The sequence below is a fragment of the Ctenocephalides felis genome, unplaced genomic scaffold (assembly GCF_003426905.1).
Source record: "Ctenocephalides felis isolate EL2017-DRISC unplaced genomic scaffold, ASM342690v1 CF-g0.4_SCAFFOLD_01604, whole genome shotgun sequence".
Lineage (NCBI taxonomy): Eukaryota > Metazoa > Arthropoda > Insecta > Siphonaptera > Pulicidae > Ctenocephalides > Ctenocephalides felis.
This window is the reverse complement of record NW_020537758.1, coordinates 10181919-10197870: the sequence shown is the minus strand read 5'-3', so window position 1 is coordinate 10197870 and position 15952 is coordinate 10181919. Positions and strand designations below refer to the sequence as shown.

At 29.7% G+C, this 15952-nt stretch overlaps 3 protein-coding genes across 3 annotated transcripts in view; 2 read left to right on the top strand and 1 right to left on the bottom strand.

Annotated features, from left to right (window-relative positions):
• Positions 1 to 2118: 2118 nt before the first annotated feature.
• On the bottom strand, positions 2119 to 3076 carry LOC113372136 (RING-box protein 1A). The gene is made up of 5 exons (XM_026612457.1): positions 2900 to 3076; positions 2804 to 2831; positions 2559 to 2680; positions 2402 to 2487; positions 2119 to 2183 (listed from the first exon to the last, which is right to left on the bottom strand). The coding sequence occupies exons 1-5, from the start codon at positions 2978 to 2980 to the stop codon at positions 2171 to 2173; spliced, it is 330 nt and encodes a 109-aa protein (XP_026468242.1). The 5' UTR covers positions 2981 to 3076; the 3' UTR covers positions 2119 to 2170.
• Positions 3077 to 3750: 674 nt separating this feature from the next.
• Positions 3751 to 15952, top strand: part of LOC113372334 (leucine-rich repeat and calponin homology domain-containing protein 3-like) — a gene marked incomplete in the record, with an annotated part of 107817 nt that continues 95615 nt past the window's right edge. The window contains 1 exon segment of the mRNA XM_026612659.1: positions 3751 to 4050. Coding sequence (XP_026468444.1) covers positions 3879 to 4050 — 172 coding nt within the window.
• Positions 3879 to 15952, top strand: part of LOC113373330 (leucine-rich repeat and calponin homology domain-containing protein 2-like) — a 51645-nt gene continuing 39571 nt past the window's right edge. Inside the window, exon 1 of the mRNA XM_026613640.1 lies at positions 3879 to 4050. Within this exon, the coding sequence (XP_026469425.1) occupies positions 3879 to 4050 (172 nt within the window). The remainder of the gene's footprint in view (positions 4051 to 15952) is intronic.

Genomic DNA, 15952 nt, shown 5'->3' with positions numbered 1-15952 from the left:
TCCCACGTTATTAATCGTGATTTTTTTTGGCAATTTCGTGATTAATGGACGCCCCTGAATGCAAAATCCATTCATTTTATTCTAAATATTCTGCAGTTCTGTTTCTTTTTGAGAATTCGAAATGATTTTGTTGTTGTTAATTATAATAATAATGACTTATACTAAAGATTATCAAATTTTTTAATTTGCATATTTATATTTGAAATGTATCAAGATCCACAAATCGTTGGTAAAATATATGAATGTAATATGTATGTTATGCATGCATTAATGTTATATATGTACTATATGCATCATATGCATGCGAAAAATATCTGCAATACTAAAAAAAGTCTCATTGAATGATTTATATCATTCATTTAGTGCAGATATCCCTACTTGCACCATAAATGTTTTCATAACGATGTGATAAAATTAATTCTGAGAGAAAATCGATTTGTATTTGTATTTATTATGAGGAAAAATAATGTATGTAAACTTGTGTATATATTTTCACTTTGTATATAATTGAAGATTTAAATGAATTCCTACAATGGCTAAGTTTATTTTGTTTATAGTGATATATTTTTTATATTTAGTTTTGTTGTAAATATTAGTAAAATATTTATTGATCGAAATAGATAACTTCCTTAAAAAATCAAAATTGAAGAATATAAATTTATTAATTGTAGGTACTCATATATACACATTTCTAATAAAGTTCACTTCGACATAAATTGGATTTATAAATATAGTACTAATAGTATTGTGACTTTGATTATGATATGAAACAAGTGATGATTTACTGTGTAAATTGTAAAAAACATTAGATAATGTTTTTAGAATAAATTTGTAAAAAAAAACTAAAGCAGAGGATTTTTTGTACCATTTTTTGTTGGCATCTACAATATTTAATTTTAGACATTTACTGACAAAATTTAGTTAATATTAAGTTGTGTTCATGGCAATTTTAACACTGCCAATTTATAATAATTTTGTGTGTTATTAAAATACCATTGGATATGTGGTTGTACATCCAGCGAGACTCTAAATGTGTTCATAAATAAATTAATTGGTATTAGAAGTGAACAAAATGTAAAAGGATGCTAAGATTTACATTAAGTTGGGACAAACTTAAATACATGTGTATAAAAGTTGAATATTTTTGTGACTTATGTAATATGCCCTTATAACATTTAATTCATGAATGTGATAATAATAAGAATATTTTATGCCAATAAATCTTAATAGAAGTTAATCCTAATTTTATTTGCTTGAATTACCAGAAATAATTTTTCGAGGTGATAAAGATAATAAAAATAATATTTACAAGAAACCACTTTTAAGGTAAGTCATTTATAATAAACTGAATATTTTATGCCGATAAATTTTAGTAGAGTTATAGCTAATTTTATCAGCAGATGTACAACAAACTTTAAAGTAAGTCAATTTATATTTATAAAAATAATAATACAAATATTTTATGCCAAAAAATCTTAGTACAAGTTATTGCTAATTTCATTTGCTGGAATTACAAGAAAAAACTTAAGAGTTAAATTATATTTATAAGTATAATAATAATATTTTGTGCTGATAAATCTTAATAGAAGTTATTACTAATTTTACTAACTGAATTATAAACAAGCAATGATTCTTAATGGAAGTTTTTGCTAATTTCATTTGTTTGAATTGCAATAAAAAATAAGAAGAGTTAATTTACATTTATAAAGATTATTAGAATATTTTGTGCCAATAACTTCATAGAAGTTAATACTGGAATTACAAAAAACATTCTTTAAGGTGAGTCAATTTAAATTCAAAAATATGATAAAAATGTGCCAATAAATCTTAAGTGTTATTGCTAAATTCATTTGCTAAAATTACAACAAACAATTTTTGAAAGTAAGTTAATGTATATTTATAAAGGTGTACATGTACTATTATATAAAAAAGGCAAAACTGTTATTAGTGGAATTACAAGAAACATTCTTTGAGGTAAGTCAATTTATTTTTATAAATATAATAGAAATATTTAATGCAATTCATCTGCTGAAATTACAACAAACAATTTTTGAAAGTAAGTCAATGTATATTTCTAAAGGTGTACATGTATTTTTATATAAAAAAGTAAAACTCAAATTGTATTAAAAATTTATTCTCGCAGGTTGTTACAAGACATGACTTCTATGTATTAATGCCCATACCTAAAAGTAAAAAACAAAATTAGTTATTTAATATAAAAATGACTTATAATAGGGTCACATAAACATAAATAAAAAGTGATTAAGTCATTAATTAGTAGCAATAAAATTGTATTGCAAATACTAAACAAGGGAGGGAAAGGAAATCTTAGATTTTGTGATGTTCTCATGCCTTTGGGCAGAGTATTTATTAATTATTAATATTTATTATGGTTACTTACTTTTGGAATTCCCACTCTCTATTGTCCAAAGGACAAACCTGTCTCGTCTTTAACCATCTCGATATACAATGAAAATGGAAAGCATGCTGTAACAGAAATAAACTCTGTGAGTACGTAAAACATAACTAAAGAATATAAATCATTGTATATATATTACATTGCAAACTCCCCAAGCGACTGTACATTCTTCACTCGTTGCAGATGCTTGATTCGCTTGACATTCTATACACAAATCCATAATGTGGTTTCGGCAAATAGCACAATTATCCACAACTATGTCTGTAAGGGGTAATAGATATATAAAATAACTTATAATATAGAAATGTCAGGTAAAATTCTAGTTCCCTGTCAAAGTTGGCAGGTGCTGAATATATTTATAATTATGAAAGTGTGAATACTAACCCCAAGCCCATAAAGCCACAGCATTCCACTGCAAACAAAGGTAATATTATAATTAATACTATATAAGTATGTAATAGATATTTTTTATTTCCTAACCTTTTTGACTTCGAATCTTTTCTTTTCGCCCTTGCTGCCGCTGGAAGTTGAAACTTCGACTTCTTCCTCATCGACTTCCATTGCAATTGCTAAATTTATTAATACTGTTTTTTATTAATTGTATTTACTGCAATTTTTTTTGGTTTGACTTGAATAAACAATTGAAATTTTTAAAATATGACAAATATATTTTTGATTGGGTTAAGTTTGAAGATGGAGGGACAGTCAAGTCAAAGTGTTGCCAACAAAGAAAATAATAATTATTCATTCAAAATTATGCATTCAAAAACGCATTCTTTTTCGAAAAAATACGAATTTTGAATTTTGTATTATAAAATATACAGTTCAGTATAAAATAATGTTGTATAAATATAAGTAAAATGCAATTTTTGAACTATACACCTCAAATATCGAAATCTTGTTTTTATTCAATTTTCACAACGCATTCAAAAACGTATTTTTTTCGAAAAAATACGAATTTTACATTTTGTATTACAGAATATTCAGTTGCAGTATGAAATAATGTTGTATATATATATTATTAAAATGCAATTTTTGAACTATGCAGCTCGAATATCGAAATCTTGTTTTTATCATAATGAGGTGCAAATAATCTTATAACTAGTTTTGTACAAACTGTAAAGTTCTGAATAAATTTTAAGCATTATTCCTATATTTTTATTACATTTGCAACATAATTTACAGTAAATACATATATATTTATCCTTTATTTATCCTTCGGTTTGCATATTCACTATTTTTATCCACAGTTACCTGTCCCTCCTTTACCATCTCTATGCTTTCCTCTCTCTGCTCTGGTAACACTACATCCTTAAGTCAGTTCAGTGCGAGACTGTGCTTCGGCATCGCTTGTCATGTTTCTGTTATCTGTTTATTTTAGTGACAAAATGTAATTAATTATTATTGTTTTGTATGAAATTACTTAATAAAAACGGCCAAAATTACATCTTAGCGCCAAATGGCGGCCGTGTCGTTGAACACTATGAACAATGTAGTGCAAAATCAATTAACTCGCTCTCTAGAAAAGATTTTGGAGGATGCTAATTTAAGTGGTGAATTAAAGTTGAGCGGACGAAAGTTGAAGGAGTTTCCGAAGGGAAAATATAATTTAAGTGATACAGTATTTGCTGGTAAGGGAATAAAATATTTATATATAGTCATTTTTGTATGCGCTTTTGTTTACGTTTACAGGATATGTTTACATACAACAAGAGTAAATTTTTGGTCCTTACTTTTGTAAATGTGCACTTGTCATATATTCTGACATATTTTGGCTATACCTGGTATATCAAAAATATTTTTTATTTGTGCATGTGTATTTTGTATAATTGAACATACAAAATACCGACATATTGTAACATTATTTATATATTTATGTAAAAAAGGGATGTACAAAAAAATTATCAATTCTACAACTGGAACTTCATCCAGAAAAGCATATTTATTCACAATGCAAATACAGTACAGTAGTCCTTCGTAACTACTTAAATATTACTAAAATATTTTTTTTTATACTTTTTATTATTATTTGCTTTTGTTTATTAGTCCTTAGAGATATGAAATGCTATATCTCAATCAGAAGTTTGAGGTTAAATACCTTCCTCGGACAACTTGATATCAAGCAGTAGTGACATCGATTTTCACTTGAAAATATAGATAGCAATATGTTTCCAAGTAAAAATTGGTCTTACATTATTGCATCAATAAAAAACTCATCACTATTGCAGATTAAATAACAAGTTTATAAGGCCCAATGGATTGGCCAAAAGCATTATAAAATCGTTTAAAACCCTTAAGTTCTTAACGCTGAAAAAATCTTAAGATTTCATATCAAAAGCCTTTGTTTCAACCACAAATTCCAATTTTTAAGAAATACTTGAGAATTGCATTGTAAAGTTTTTTGTCACATATTTTTGTTTCCTTAAATATCTAGTTTTTCTTTCAGAGAGTTTCTTTAAATAATTCATTAAATATTAAATTATATTTCTCTAATATCCACATCCACATATTTCAATTTTATTGGATTATACAATATTGCACATTTGATCAATACAATCTTAGTTTTTTTTCATGAAGTTTATTGGATTTTCTGATAACTATTTTGCAATCTTTTGAGAAAAACAAAGTAAGAAGGAACTAGGTGTAATTCAGTTATGGTGATACAATTTTTTACTTTTGATAATATTCATTGAAAAATAGTCAATGCAACTTCCAATTGTTATTTTTAAAACAAACTTATAGTATCTGTAATTGAATTATTTATAGGACAAAGTGCTTGTAAGTCCTACAAACTCGCTATGATCTTTTCTGATTCATCAATTTTTCTTGAAATATCTAGAAAACATAATATTTAGATAAACGTATCATATACAACCTTCTTTACATACCATATACCATTTTTATATATCCTATATTATATATTTCCTACACTATATATTTTAACTGACTACTTCATTCTTCTTTATATTTCTAACTTTGCTTCTTTCACTATATTCTAATTTAATTCTATATCAAATCAACAATTCAACATCTACTTCATTTCAATTTAACAAATCAAATGATAATTCTATATCAGTGCCAGGACTCGAACTGAGTATCCCTGGCGTGCGAGTCGGGCATGCTACTGACTGAGCTTTTTCCGCCACAAAACAAACAAAGAAAGAAAAATCAAAGTAACAAAGAAAAGTTTTAATCTTACGCTCAAATATCACTTAAAAGGGATATTTTGTGGCTACCTGCTACTTTTATTTTTTCTTGAAAAATCTTAATAAGAATGAAATAAATGTGTCTATTATATTAGTAGGTATGATTTATGTTTGGCAATCTCTGACTTTCGGAAACGCCCATTGGCAGACGTATAAAATGGGAAAATGGGAAATTAAACCCCTAAGGGACTGATTGATCGATTTGAAAACGAATGTGCCCTTGACCGTCATGCGGGGGAAATGCAGTTGTATTGCAAAAATTTTTGTTAGGTAATGGAATGTTACTTGACAAACAAATCAATATTTTAGTTTTACATGGTGGCTAATGATTGAAGATCGAGAGAGCTTTTGAAGTACATATGTCCAATTAGCATATTGGATATATGACATATGTACTTTGGAATTGGAATAACATATTGATTAGGGATCGTTCAAGTATTACGTAAGCATATTTATTACAATTACTTACCACCCCCTCCCCCTTGTCAGCAAAAGTAAGCAAAGCTCTTGTCCCCTACCCCCATGCTTACGTAAACATTTTGCAGTTTATGTAAAAAAATAAAAATACTACCTATGACGTAATCATCATCCAGGCTTTCCTGCCCCCCATGTCAACCCAAAATAAGCAAATCAACAACCCCTTGCCCCCCAATAGTGCCTACGTAATACTTGAACGGCCCCTTATGTGTCATTGCTTTAAATATCAGTAAATGTTGTATTACAGGTGTTATTCTTTGGAGTAACATACTTTCAATTTTTGTCTATTTCAAAACCAATCAACTAATCAATCTAGAATTTTCATATATTTTTTAATTAATTAAACACCCATTGGTGTTTTATTATTGTTTCATACGTTTTCACATAAGGCTTTCAAGAATTTATTATCATTTAATATAGATCTTTTTCATTTTGTGTTCTTGACCTCAGGCCTTCCTGACAATTTCTTCCCTATATAATCACTTTACTACAAAATCTTTCTTCCGTCCTCTGCCGAATATTGTGAAAAGCACTCGAGGGGCGCCCTGCGCCGAGGGCAAAGCCCTTCGCCGGTCGCCGGCCGCCGGCTTCGGCAGACGGGTCGACGGGACGACGGGATACGCGTGTATATGCGACGTCTGCTGATGCCGCCGAATCGATACGGTGTGGTATTTTCAAGAATAAGGACTCATAGAAATGCAATAAAGGAATCGAAAATCTACCATCAACTTTTGTTGCCCATTTACATCAATAACCAAATTTCATAAGCTGTTTTTATTGTTAAATAATAAAGTCAAGATGTACCATTTTCTTATGTTTTTTCTTGCAAATTGATTTACACAAGAAATATTGTTGTCAATTTGAAAAATCACTAATACAATGTTTGTATTAATAAATTTATTGATTCAAGACCTGTGTGTATGAGTGTCGTCTATAGACGACATCCAGTGTGTCGACAGTTGTTTTAATATTTATCACCCTGATTAAGAGTTAAATTATTAACTTTTCCAATTTTTATTGTGGTTTTTAGTTCGTCAGAAATATCATTTTTAATGGTGCATTTTTATTAATAATGATTGAAAAATCTTAAAATATTTTTTATTACAAATTTTGGGCCGGCTTGCTGGCTCGTACAGCAGTGTGAAAACACTTTCGTAGCTAAATGGTTAATGAACAATTCTGATATTTAACTGGGTCAAAGTTTAATATTTTATATGATTTTAACATCTTTGGCTTCAACTTCAACATTCAATTATTAGCAGAGTTTAAAAAAAAACAGTTTTTTTTAACTTTTACTCTTTATTTGTTAGGTAACGTAGAATTATTAACTTCCCGTAGGGTAAGTTATAGTAATCGCAAAAAAATCGAAAATGAAAATTTTTATATATCTTTACGTTTCAGAGGTTTCTGAACATTTTGGCATACCTTAGAAAAAATGGATGTATGTGTGTGTGTGTGTGTGTGTGTGTGTGTGTGTATGTGTGTGTGTATGTGTGTGTGTATGTGTGTGTGTATGTATGTATGTGTGTGTATGTATGTGCGGATACAAATTTTCGTCGACGATTTCGGGAACACGGATCAACCGATTTGAATAATTCAAAAAACATTCGATCCGTATTGATAAGGAGACGTGCTGATTAGTTTTTGGCAAAGGCAGGTCAAGCCGTTCCGAAGATACGGGGCAAAAAGTTCCGAAAACGGTAACTCAGTTTTTAAGAGAACGGAGCGTCCGATTTGAATAATTCAAAAAACATTTTATTTGTATTGACAAGATGAAGAATCGATACAACTTTCATAAAGGTAGGTCCAGCGGTTTCGGAGATATAGAGAAAAAAGTAAAAAAATGAGCCATTTGGCGGTCAAAAATGATCATTAGACATATGCACATCAAATTATCAGATATTTTATAGAGATTTTAACAATAAGTATACATTTTGTTAACATTCCTATGGGTTCCGTACCAATGCTTATGCGTTAGACAGCGACGCGGCGCTTACGCGCTTTATATTTTGTCCCTATGTAGTTAAAGCAGTACGATTGCTTTGAAAAAAAAGTTCAGATCTTCTACAATATGTCGAAATAAAGAAAAAAAAATTTTTTTCAAAAAAAATTTTTTTTTTAAAAAAAAAAATTTTTTTTTTAAATTTTTTTTTTCAAAAAAAACTAATTTTTTGTCCAATTTATAGTTTCTCAAAAATCTTATTTTTTCAAAAATGTTAATCGTTTTTAAAAAAAATAAAAATTTTTGGTACGGGAAGTTCCAGCAATTTGCCTTAAGGCACGATGCCCTAATTGCCTTGAGACAGAATTCCACTTACAGCTAGTTTTCATTTAAATATTTTTAACTTCCCGTAGGGTAAGTTATAGTAATGGGCCGAAAATCAAAAACGAAAATTTTCGCATATCTTCACGTTTCAGAGGTTTCTGAACATTTTGGCATATCTCGGAAAAAATGGACGCGTGTGTATGTTTCGTGTCCGCATTTTTTTTGTTTACGTTTTTGGGCGCACGGATGAACCGATTTGGATGGTTAAAAAAACATTCGATTTCTATTGTTAGGGAGATGTGCTGATTAGATTTTAGCAAAGGCAGGTCCGGCCGTTTCGGAGATACGAAGTAAAGAGTGCAGAAAATAGAAATCGAGTCTTTGGGAAAACGGAGCATCCGATTTGAATGATCCAAAAAACATTCAATTTGTAATGATTGGGGGAAGTGGTGCTTAGTTTTTGGCAAAGGCAGGTCCAGCCATGTCGAAGATACAGAGCTAAATGTATAAAAAATCGCGGTTTTGAGAGAAATAAACATCCGAGTTGAATGAATCAAAAACTTTCTGCTTGTGTTGACAAAACAATTGCTTTCGGATTTTTTTGTTGTATATTGATAATAATTCAGATTTTAATTTTAATTCTGGCTAAAGTTTCAAAGCTCACTTATATATTTTAAATGAACAATTTAACTTTGCAACTCAGTTTATATAATTCTTATAAATATTAGACAATGTTACAGTATTTACTTATAATAATCTATTAAGTTAAAGCATTTTGCCTTAAGGCAAGCCATACACCACTAATTATTGATACACTTTTATTAATGATTGAAAAATTTTAAAATATTTTGTGTCACAAATATTTGAGCTTTCATAGCGAAAAAAAGCTTTTACAGCGAAACTGTTAACAAACAATTCTGATATTGAAATATTTTTAATACATACTAAAACCTCTATTGTTATAGATTTGATAAAGATGGATGATGAAATCTTAATTTACTGAATAAGCCCAAAAGTACAAATCTGATTTTTTTATTTATCTGATAAAGATAACTTTAATCACCGTAATGCTCTATACAGGTGTAAAAGCATTTTATTCCAAAAAGTTACTCCTTGCAATGTAACGATAAGTCTTACATTTTTTTTACAATTTACAGTATTACTATGTTAGTAAATTTGTGGTAGAAGTACTCAAAATGTACTGTTCAAGGGCTTTGAAGATGTTATAGTTAGAAAGTCCTATGAGCACTTTTTAAACGAAGTTGCTTTTTATAGATTTTTCTTATTTGTTATTACGATTTCTGTATTACTGATTATTTTTTCATTGATACTGGTGAGGGCTATTTCACTTGTGAGCACTTCCAAGTGAAAACCCACGTCTTTCCTGCTTGACATCAAGCTATCCGAGGTGCTTATCAAATCTAGAATCCCTCATTCAAGGACTATATCTCAAACCACGGCCACAAAATGATAAATTGTTAAAAATATTTCTTCTCTATCTATTTACATCAGCTGAGAGGCTATGTAACTGTTCATTTTATTATAAATAGACACCAGACACGAGTGGAAGTGCATATAAACATGAACGAAACGCACTATGCGAATATGTATATAAAAGTACATACTAGTATAACATATATGTATATTTTGTATGGGTGCTGCTGCGTGTACGATATTGATTTTTTCTTATTTCACAAACCATCTGTATTCAGTATTCACCAAGTACTACCGTCTGTTTCGTGTTTCCGATGGGAGAGGAGCCGATTGGTCTACAACTTTATTTTTGGGACAGAAATAACTAATTTTCGTGTTTGTTTGGAAACAACTAATTGGAAGAAAAGAGTAGCGATGGGAAATGACATGGCAGAAATTCTTAGGTCTTCATAAGTTGTTACTTATGAATTGAAATGTTTCAATCTGAAAATACATTCTTTGGGTATAGAAATAATCATAAATTTAATGAAAATTTATGATATCATAAGTATCTTGAAATAGTGATTGTAATTCTTGTTTTTGAATAAGTAGAATTTTTAGAATATTATATGAAATTACTAGGTGTAAGTGACATTTTGTCTTAAGGCAAGTTGCATGAACTTGCCTTAAGACAAGAACCCATAAATTGCCTGAAGACATGAACCCATTCTACACGTGTCAACAACTTTTTTTCAATATGTTATTTTTTTTAAGTATCTATTTTTTATTACATTTATTTCAATTGACCCAAGTTTTTTTTACATCTTGTCAAATAACTTGGAACTTTTGTTCCGGACACTTTGATTTAATTATAAAGAGTCCGCCATTTAATTTTTTTTTTGGGAGCCATTTTGATTTTTTTCGCAGCCATTTAAGAGTTAGACAGCCATTTGAGCGTTTTCGAAAAAAGTTGGTTCATTATTAACTTGAAGAATTGTACTTTCGAATAAAAAAAGAAATTTAAAAAATATCCAGTTTTTTATAGCAAAAAATATTTGGCGGACCCTATATCAGTAAAAACTAGATAAAATTTACTAAAATTTGGTATAAATTGTTATACGAGGTCTGCTCAAAAAGTACCCGGAATTTTCGTTTTTTCAAAAAAATATTTATTTATTCGTCTACATTAATGTGGTCCCCTTCAAAGTAGTCCCCCCCCAGATATAATACACTTATGGCAGCGTTTTTTCCAATTTTCGAAGCACCCTTGATATTCACTTTTTGATATGTCCTTGAGCACTCTCGGCGATTTTCTTCAATCGAGGAAAACCGCCGTCCTTTCATGGGTCTCTTCAACTTTGGGAATAGGAAAAAGTCACACGGAGCCATATCTGGTGAATTTTTGCACTTTGCAACACTTTATTTCATTTTTTACGCAAAATTTAATACAAATTCTTTGACTTTTTCAATTCTTCCATTGTAAAAATCGCCGAGCTCAGAAAAACACGTCGAACCTTAGCGACTACCACAGACAAAGTAAACAGTGAATATAGCTGAAAATTTCATCATACTTTAGGGGCATGTATACCAACACAATAAAAAAAAATTTTGACAATCAGACACTCCAGACCCGCGAAATTTAATTATTAGTAATTCCGGGTACTTTTTGAACACACCTCGTATACACTTGCATTCGCATATAATTTTTTTAAATAAAATTAGTCAAAACTCGAACATGTGCTGGACTAGTTTCATTCAAAATTTCAATATGCAAGTGTGTATAACAATTTATACTAAATTTTAGTATATTTTATCTAGTTTTTACTGATATAATTAAGTCAAAGTGTCCGTGTGATTATGAAGCGAAGCAATTTTGTTTGTTAAATTTGATTTATTAAAAAAACAAATTATAACTTCCTTAATGTTATATTGATACAAATGAAAATCCAATTGTTCAAGTTATGTTTTGTATAAATAATTACTATATTCTGTTTATTAAATCAGAATTTACACTGGCTGTTATTTCTCAAGCTATTTATTTAATGTAGTATATTCAAGACTAAATATAATTTCGTGGTCCTCTTAAAAATATTTATGAAAGAATTTCAGGTATTTTACCATGTCTTTTATAATGGGTTTCTGACGTACATATACACATTTACACTAAAAACTTTTATCACGCCTTGCCTGCTTTTCTAGCCAACGTGCTAGCCAGAATGTATAATAAAAGGCTTTTATATGTCGAGCGAGTCCTTCGTTCATGACTCTGGCCGGCAAAGTCCGGACACGATTTACATTCCAATGAATCATTTATTCATTCATTTACCTTGTATTCATGAATACAGAAACATACTACACCGTGATTTACTTACTCATTCTGCCTGACTTATCAGGAATTGAAATGATTTAAATTAGTAAAAATCAATGATCGAAGGAAAGAAAAGCTTCAAATCGAAAGCAAAAGAAGCGCGTTTCCCAACTAAGTATGAATTTTTATTATCTATTATATTACTGTTATTTTCTGTCACGAGTTTTTCAATTATAAGTGCATTATGCATTCTGCATTTGACCCTTTATAATAATCTCATTATCACGTATTAATATAGGAGTCCATTGTTCATTGTTCTAGCACAAAATACACGACTGTTAAGTAATGTCTTCAAAACGATGTGTTATACATATTATGTGCAATAGATAACCGTTATAATAGTTAATGTATACAATTTTATATAGTATAAATATGGTATAAATATAATTTTCTACTATTAAAGTCAGATTATTTATGTCGGGAAATTCCATATAGCGTTAATATTTCATCGTAGTTTAGTTGTTTGAGTTATGGAAAGTTTCAAGTTTGATAACAACCTCGGACAGCCTGATGTCAAGCAGTAGTGACATCGGGTTTCACTTTTCCAAATGAAAATGGAATTACTTGTCTTGGTATCAAAGAAAAAAATATTATTACAGAAATTGTGAAAATAAATTCATTACCTGGAGATAACCTACGCGTTTGGGCTCATGAGACTCGTTGATATCTATATAATTTGAAATTTTTTAGTACAAATGATTTTATAAATATTACAGGTTATTTATCAGGCTACATTGTACGTACATAAGAGATTCGTAATATTTTTTTCTATTTTATATTACATGATACCAGAAGCGCACATAGAAGTTATGTCTAGAAAGTTATTGCTAATCGGTTGAAAATGTTATTACACATAATACCGCATTGACGAGTTTATCGACTTTTTGTTTTAGATGTTATTTTATTATTCGAAGATAGCAATAGCATTGCATAATGGAGAAAATATGCCATAGCATACTGATAGCAATAATACTAATAAATCATGCTAATTTTTAACTTGGGGGCCGTTCATTCATCGCGTGAGGCCTAAAAGGAAGGTAGGGTAGCTTGACAAAAAATCACGAAATATCTCGTGGAGCGACTCGTGCATTTATTTTTAACCTGAATTTCCAAAAAATCTAAAATATTTTAAAAAATATTCAGATTTTTTCTCGGTACTAAAAATACATGTGATCGCCAAAGGGAAGCTCTAAAAATTCTTTAAAATCGATCAAGTGATTAATGGATGCCTTCATTGCTTATTTTTTCTCAGAATCTCGACCTATTTGAATTAACTTCAATCAACCTGCAAGCCTCTGAATTTTCGCAAGTTTAAAGATCAGAGCATATAATTTGAATATTTCAATAATTGTTGTAATAGTCTATGAAGAGATTTTTTCAAAAAAGTATGTCCAGCTAAAATTATTTACCAGGAATAATCATATCATTCCTGTTGAACCACATGAATGTCGTGCCATATACGAGTATTTCTACTATTATACTAAGTATTTTTTTCCTTGGTTAATATTTTAAAGAAGATCATTCAAAGTGGCTCCAAAAACACATACAAATATAGATTTTTTATTCACAAAGCACAGACGACAAGTGACAGAAGAGAAAGTGAAATAAAAAAGTTCTTATAATAAAAAATGAAACCAGTCTGGCGTATTATTCAACAACGAAACTAACTAAGCAGGTGCCAAACGACAGGTGCAGTTATAAAAACATAGTAATTTGTGAAAATTAACCATAAATTGAAATAATTGAAAAAAAAGTTCTTCTTTAACTGTAAATTGAAATAACAAGTTTTATTTTAACTGAAATATAGAGATACTTCACCTAGAGAAATGTCCTAAATCCAAATATGCTTATTAGCAAAACACTCAGGTCTGTGTTTGGACTAGTTTCATTTAAAATTTCAATATGCAAGTGTATATAACAATTTATATTAAATTTTAGTAAATTTTATCTAGTTTTTCTGATATAATTAAGTCAAAGTGTCTGGAATAAAATTTCCAAGTTATTTGACAGAATGTAAAAAATGTCCCGACTCTATATCTTTGCAATCATCATATAGAGTCAGGACATTTTTTTAAATTTTGTCAAATAACTTGGAAATTTTATTCTGCATTACAGACAACCTGATATCAAGCAGTAGTGATATATAAGGGGGCGCCCATTAATCACGTGATTCATTTTTAAGGATTTTTGGTTCCCCCCTCTCTTTTGGTGATACGTGATTATATTCAAAATTATCCCCCCTCTTCCCTCACCAAACATTACGTATACTTTTAATTACGAAAAAAATATATTTTTTTCATTTTATTTTTGAAAATGTTTGGATTTGAAAAAAAATCAGGTGCAAAATTATAAATACACGTGATATCTTACTATAGTTCTTCCTCCCCCACATGATATTTTGTGATTTTTTTTGTCAAACCTCACCCTTCCCCTAAAAACCTCACGAGATTAATGGATGCTCCCTAACTAGAAAAATTAGGTTGCATATATTTCTACATTCTGCAGGCTCAAATTTTGTTCTATGTATTTTTTAATGTATTTTTAACTTTATTTTACTCTTTTGATACAACCCAATTTTAGGTGCATGTTGGTTTGTCTAATTAATTTACTTCTGAAGCATAGAATAATTTGTTTTGCTATTTTTAGCTCTACCTCACGTACAAATGACATCTGCACATCCTTGTACCAATTTTAGCTATTATTTTAGTCGCAAGTCATTTTGTTGAATAACATTTTTATTTATTCAACAGCGATCGAAACTCATGAGCCGATTCTACCGCATAACAGACAAATGTTATGGCAAGGTTATGTTATGAAGATCTCTCCATACAAAATCGTTCTAAATATTGACAAAAGCCAAGTGGTTGCTGTGCACTCAGGTGTTTTTCTCAGGTTGTCAGATAGAAAACCTAACCTAGAAACCGCACGAATGTTAAAAATACGATCTTAGATAACAGGGTCTTTCTGACTCAGCTTCATAGCATACGAGTGACGCTGCAGTTTATAATACATGAGATATTTTGACAGAATTTAGTATGATTCTGTAGCATAATGTATGGAAGTTGGAGTGAAACATGGCCTTGCCATAACATTGAGCTGTTGTATTCGGCAGAATCGGCCCATTAAGAGTCCTATAAGTTGTTGTGCTGTTTTGACTTAACTACATCTATTTTCGAAAACCAAATTTGAATGAATTTCCATAATACTGATAAATTTTTTATCAATGCAGCAATGCATTGAAAGGTTATTTTCACTTGGAAAAATATTGCTATTTATATTTTCAAGTAAAAATATTTGTAAGTCACTAGAATATCTGTATCCAGAATGCATCAGTGGTATCTCACTCGAAGTCCATCTAAACCAAATTCCTGTCCTGTACCAAATCTAAATATTTTTACGCCCTAAGATCTTGTTTTAACAATTTTTATTTTCATCGTTGTAAGATGTTATTGTTAAGGTATTAACAAGGATATAAAATTTGGGGTTAACCAGTAGTGAACCAATAAATTGCGTAATTTGCTCAAGGTCAAATACTTTATAAAACTGTTCTCGTTGGCATCATATATACAAACATGACACATTACGAACGCAATGTCGTGTTATGATAAACAACACATCAATTTCGAATAACCTCGGATCCTATCAAACAGTGACGCTATTATAATAATATTCATAAAACAGATTCATGATACACATAGAGAAAATTTTATTCTAATTCTAGTTAATGATTTCTGAACAAGAGTTCCAGTTTAGATCCAGGACTTTCACTTCACACGCGATTTGCCATGCGTTTGCCATTAACA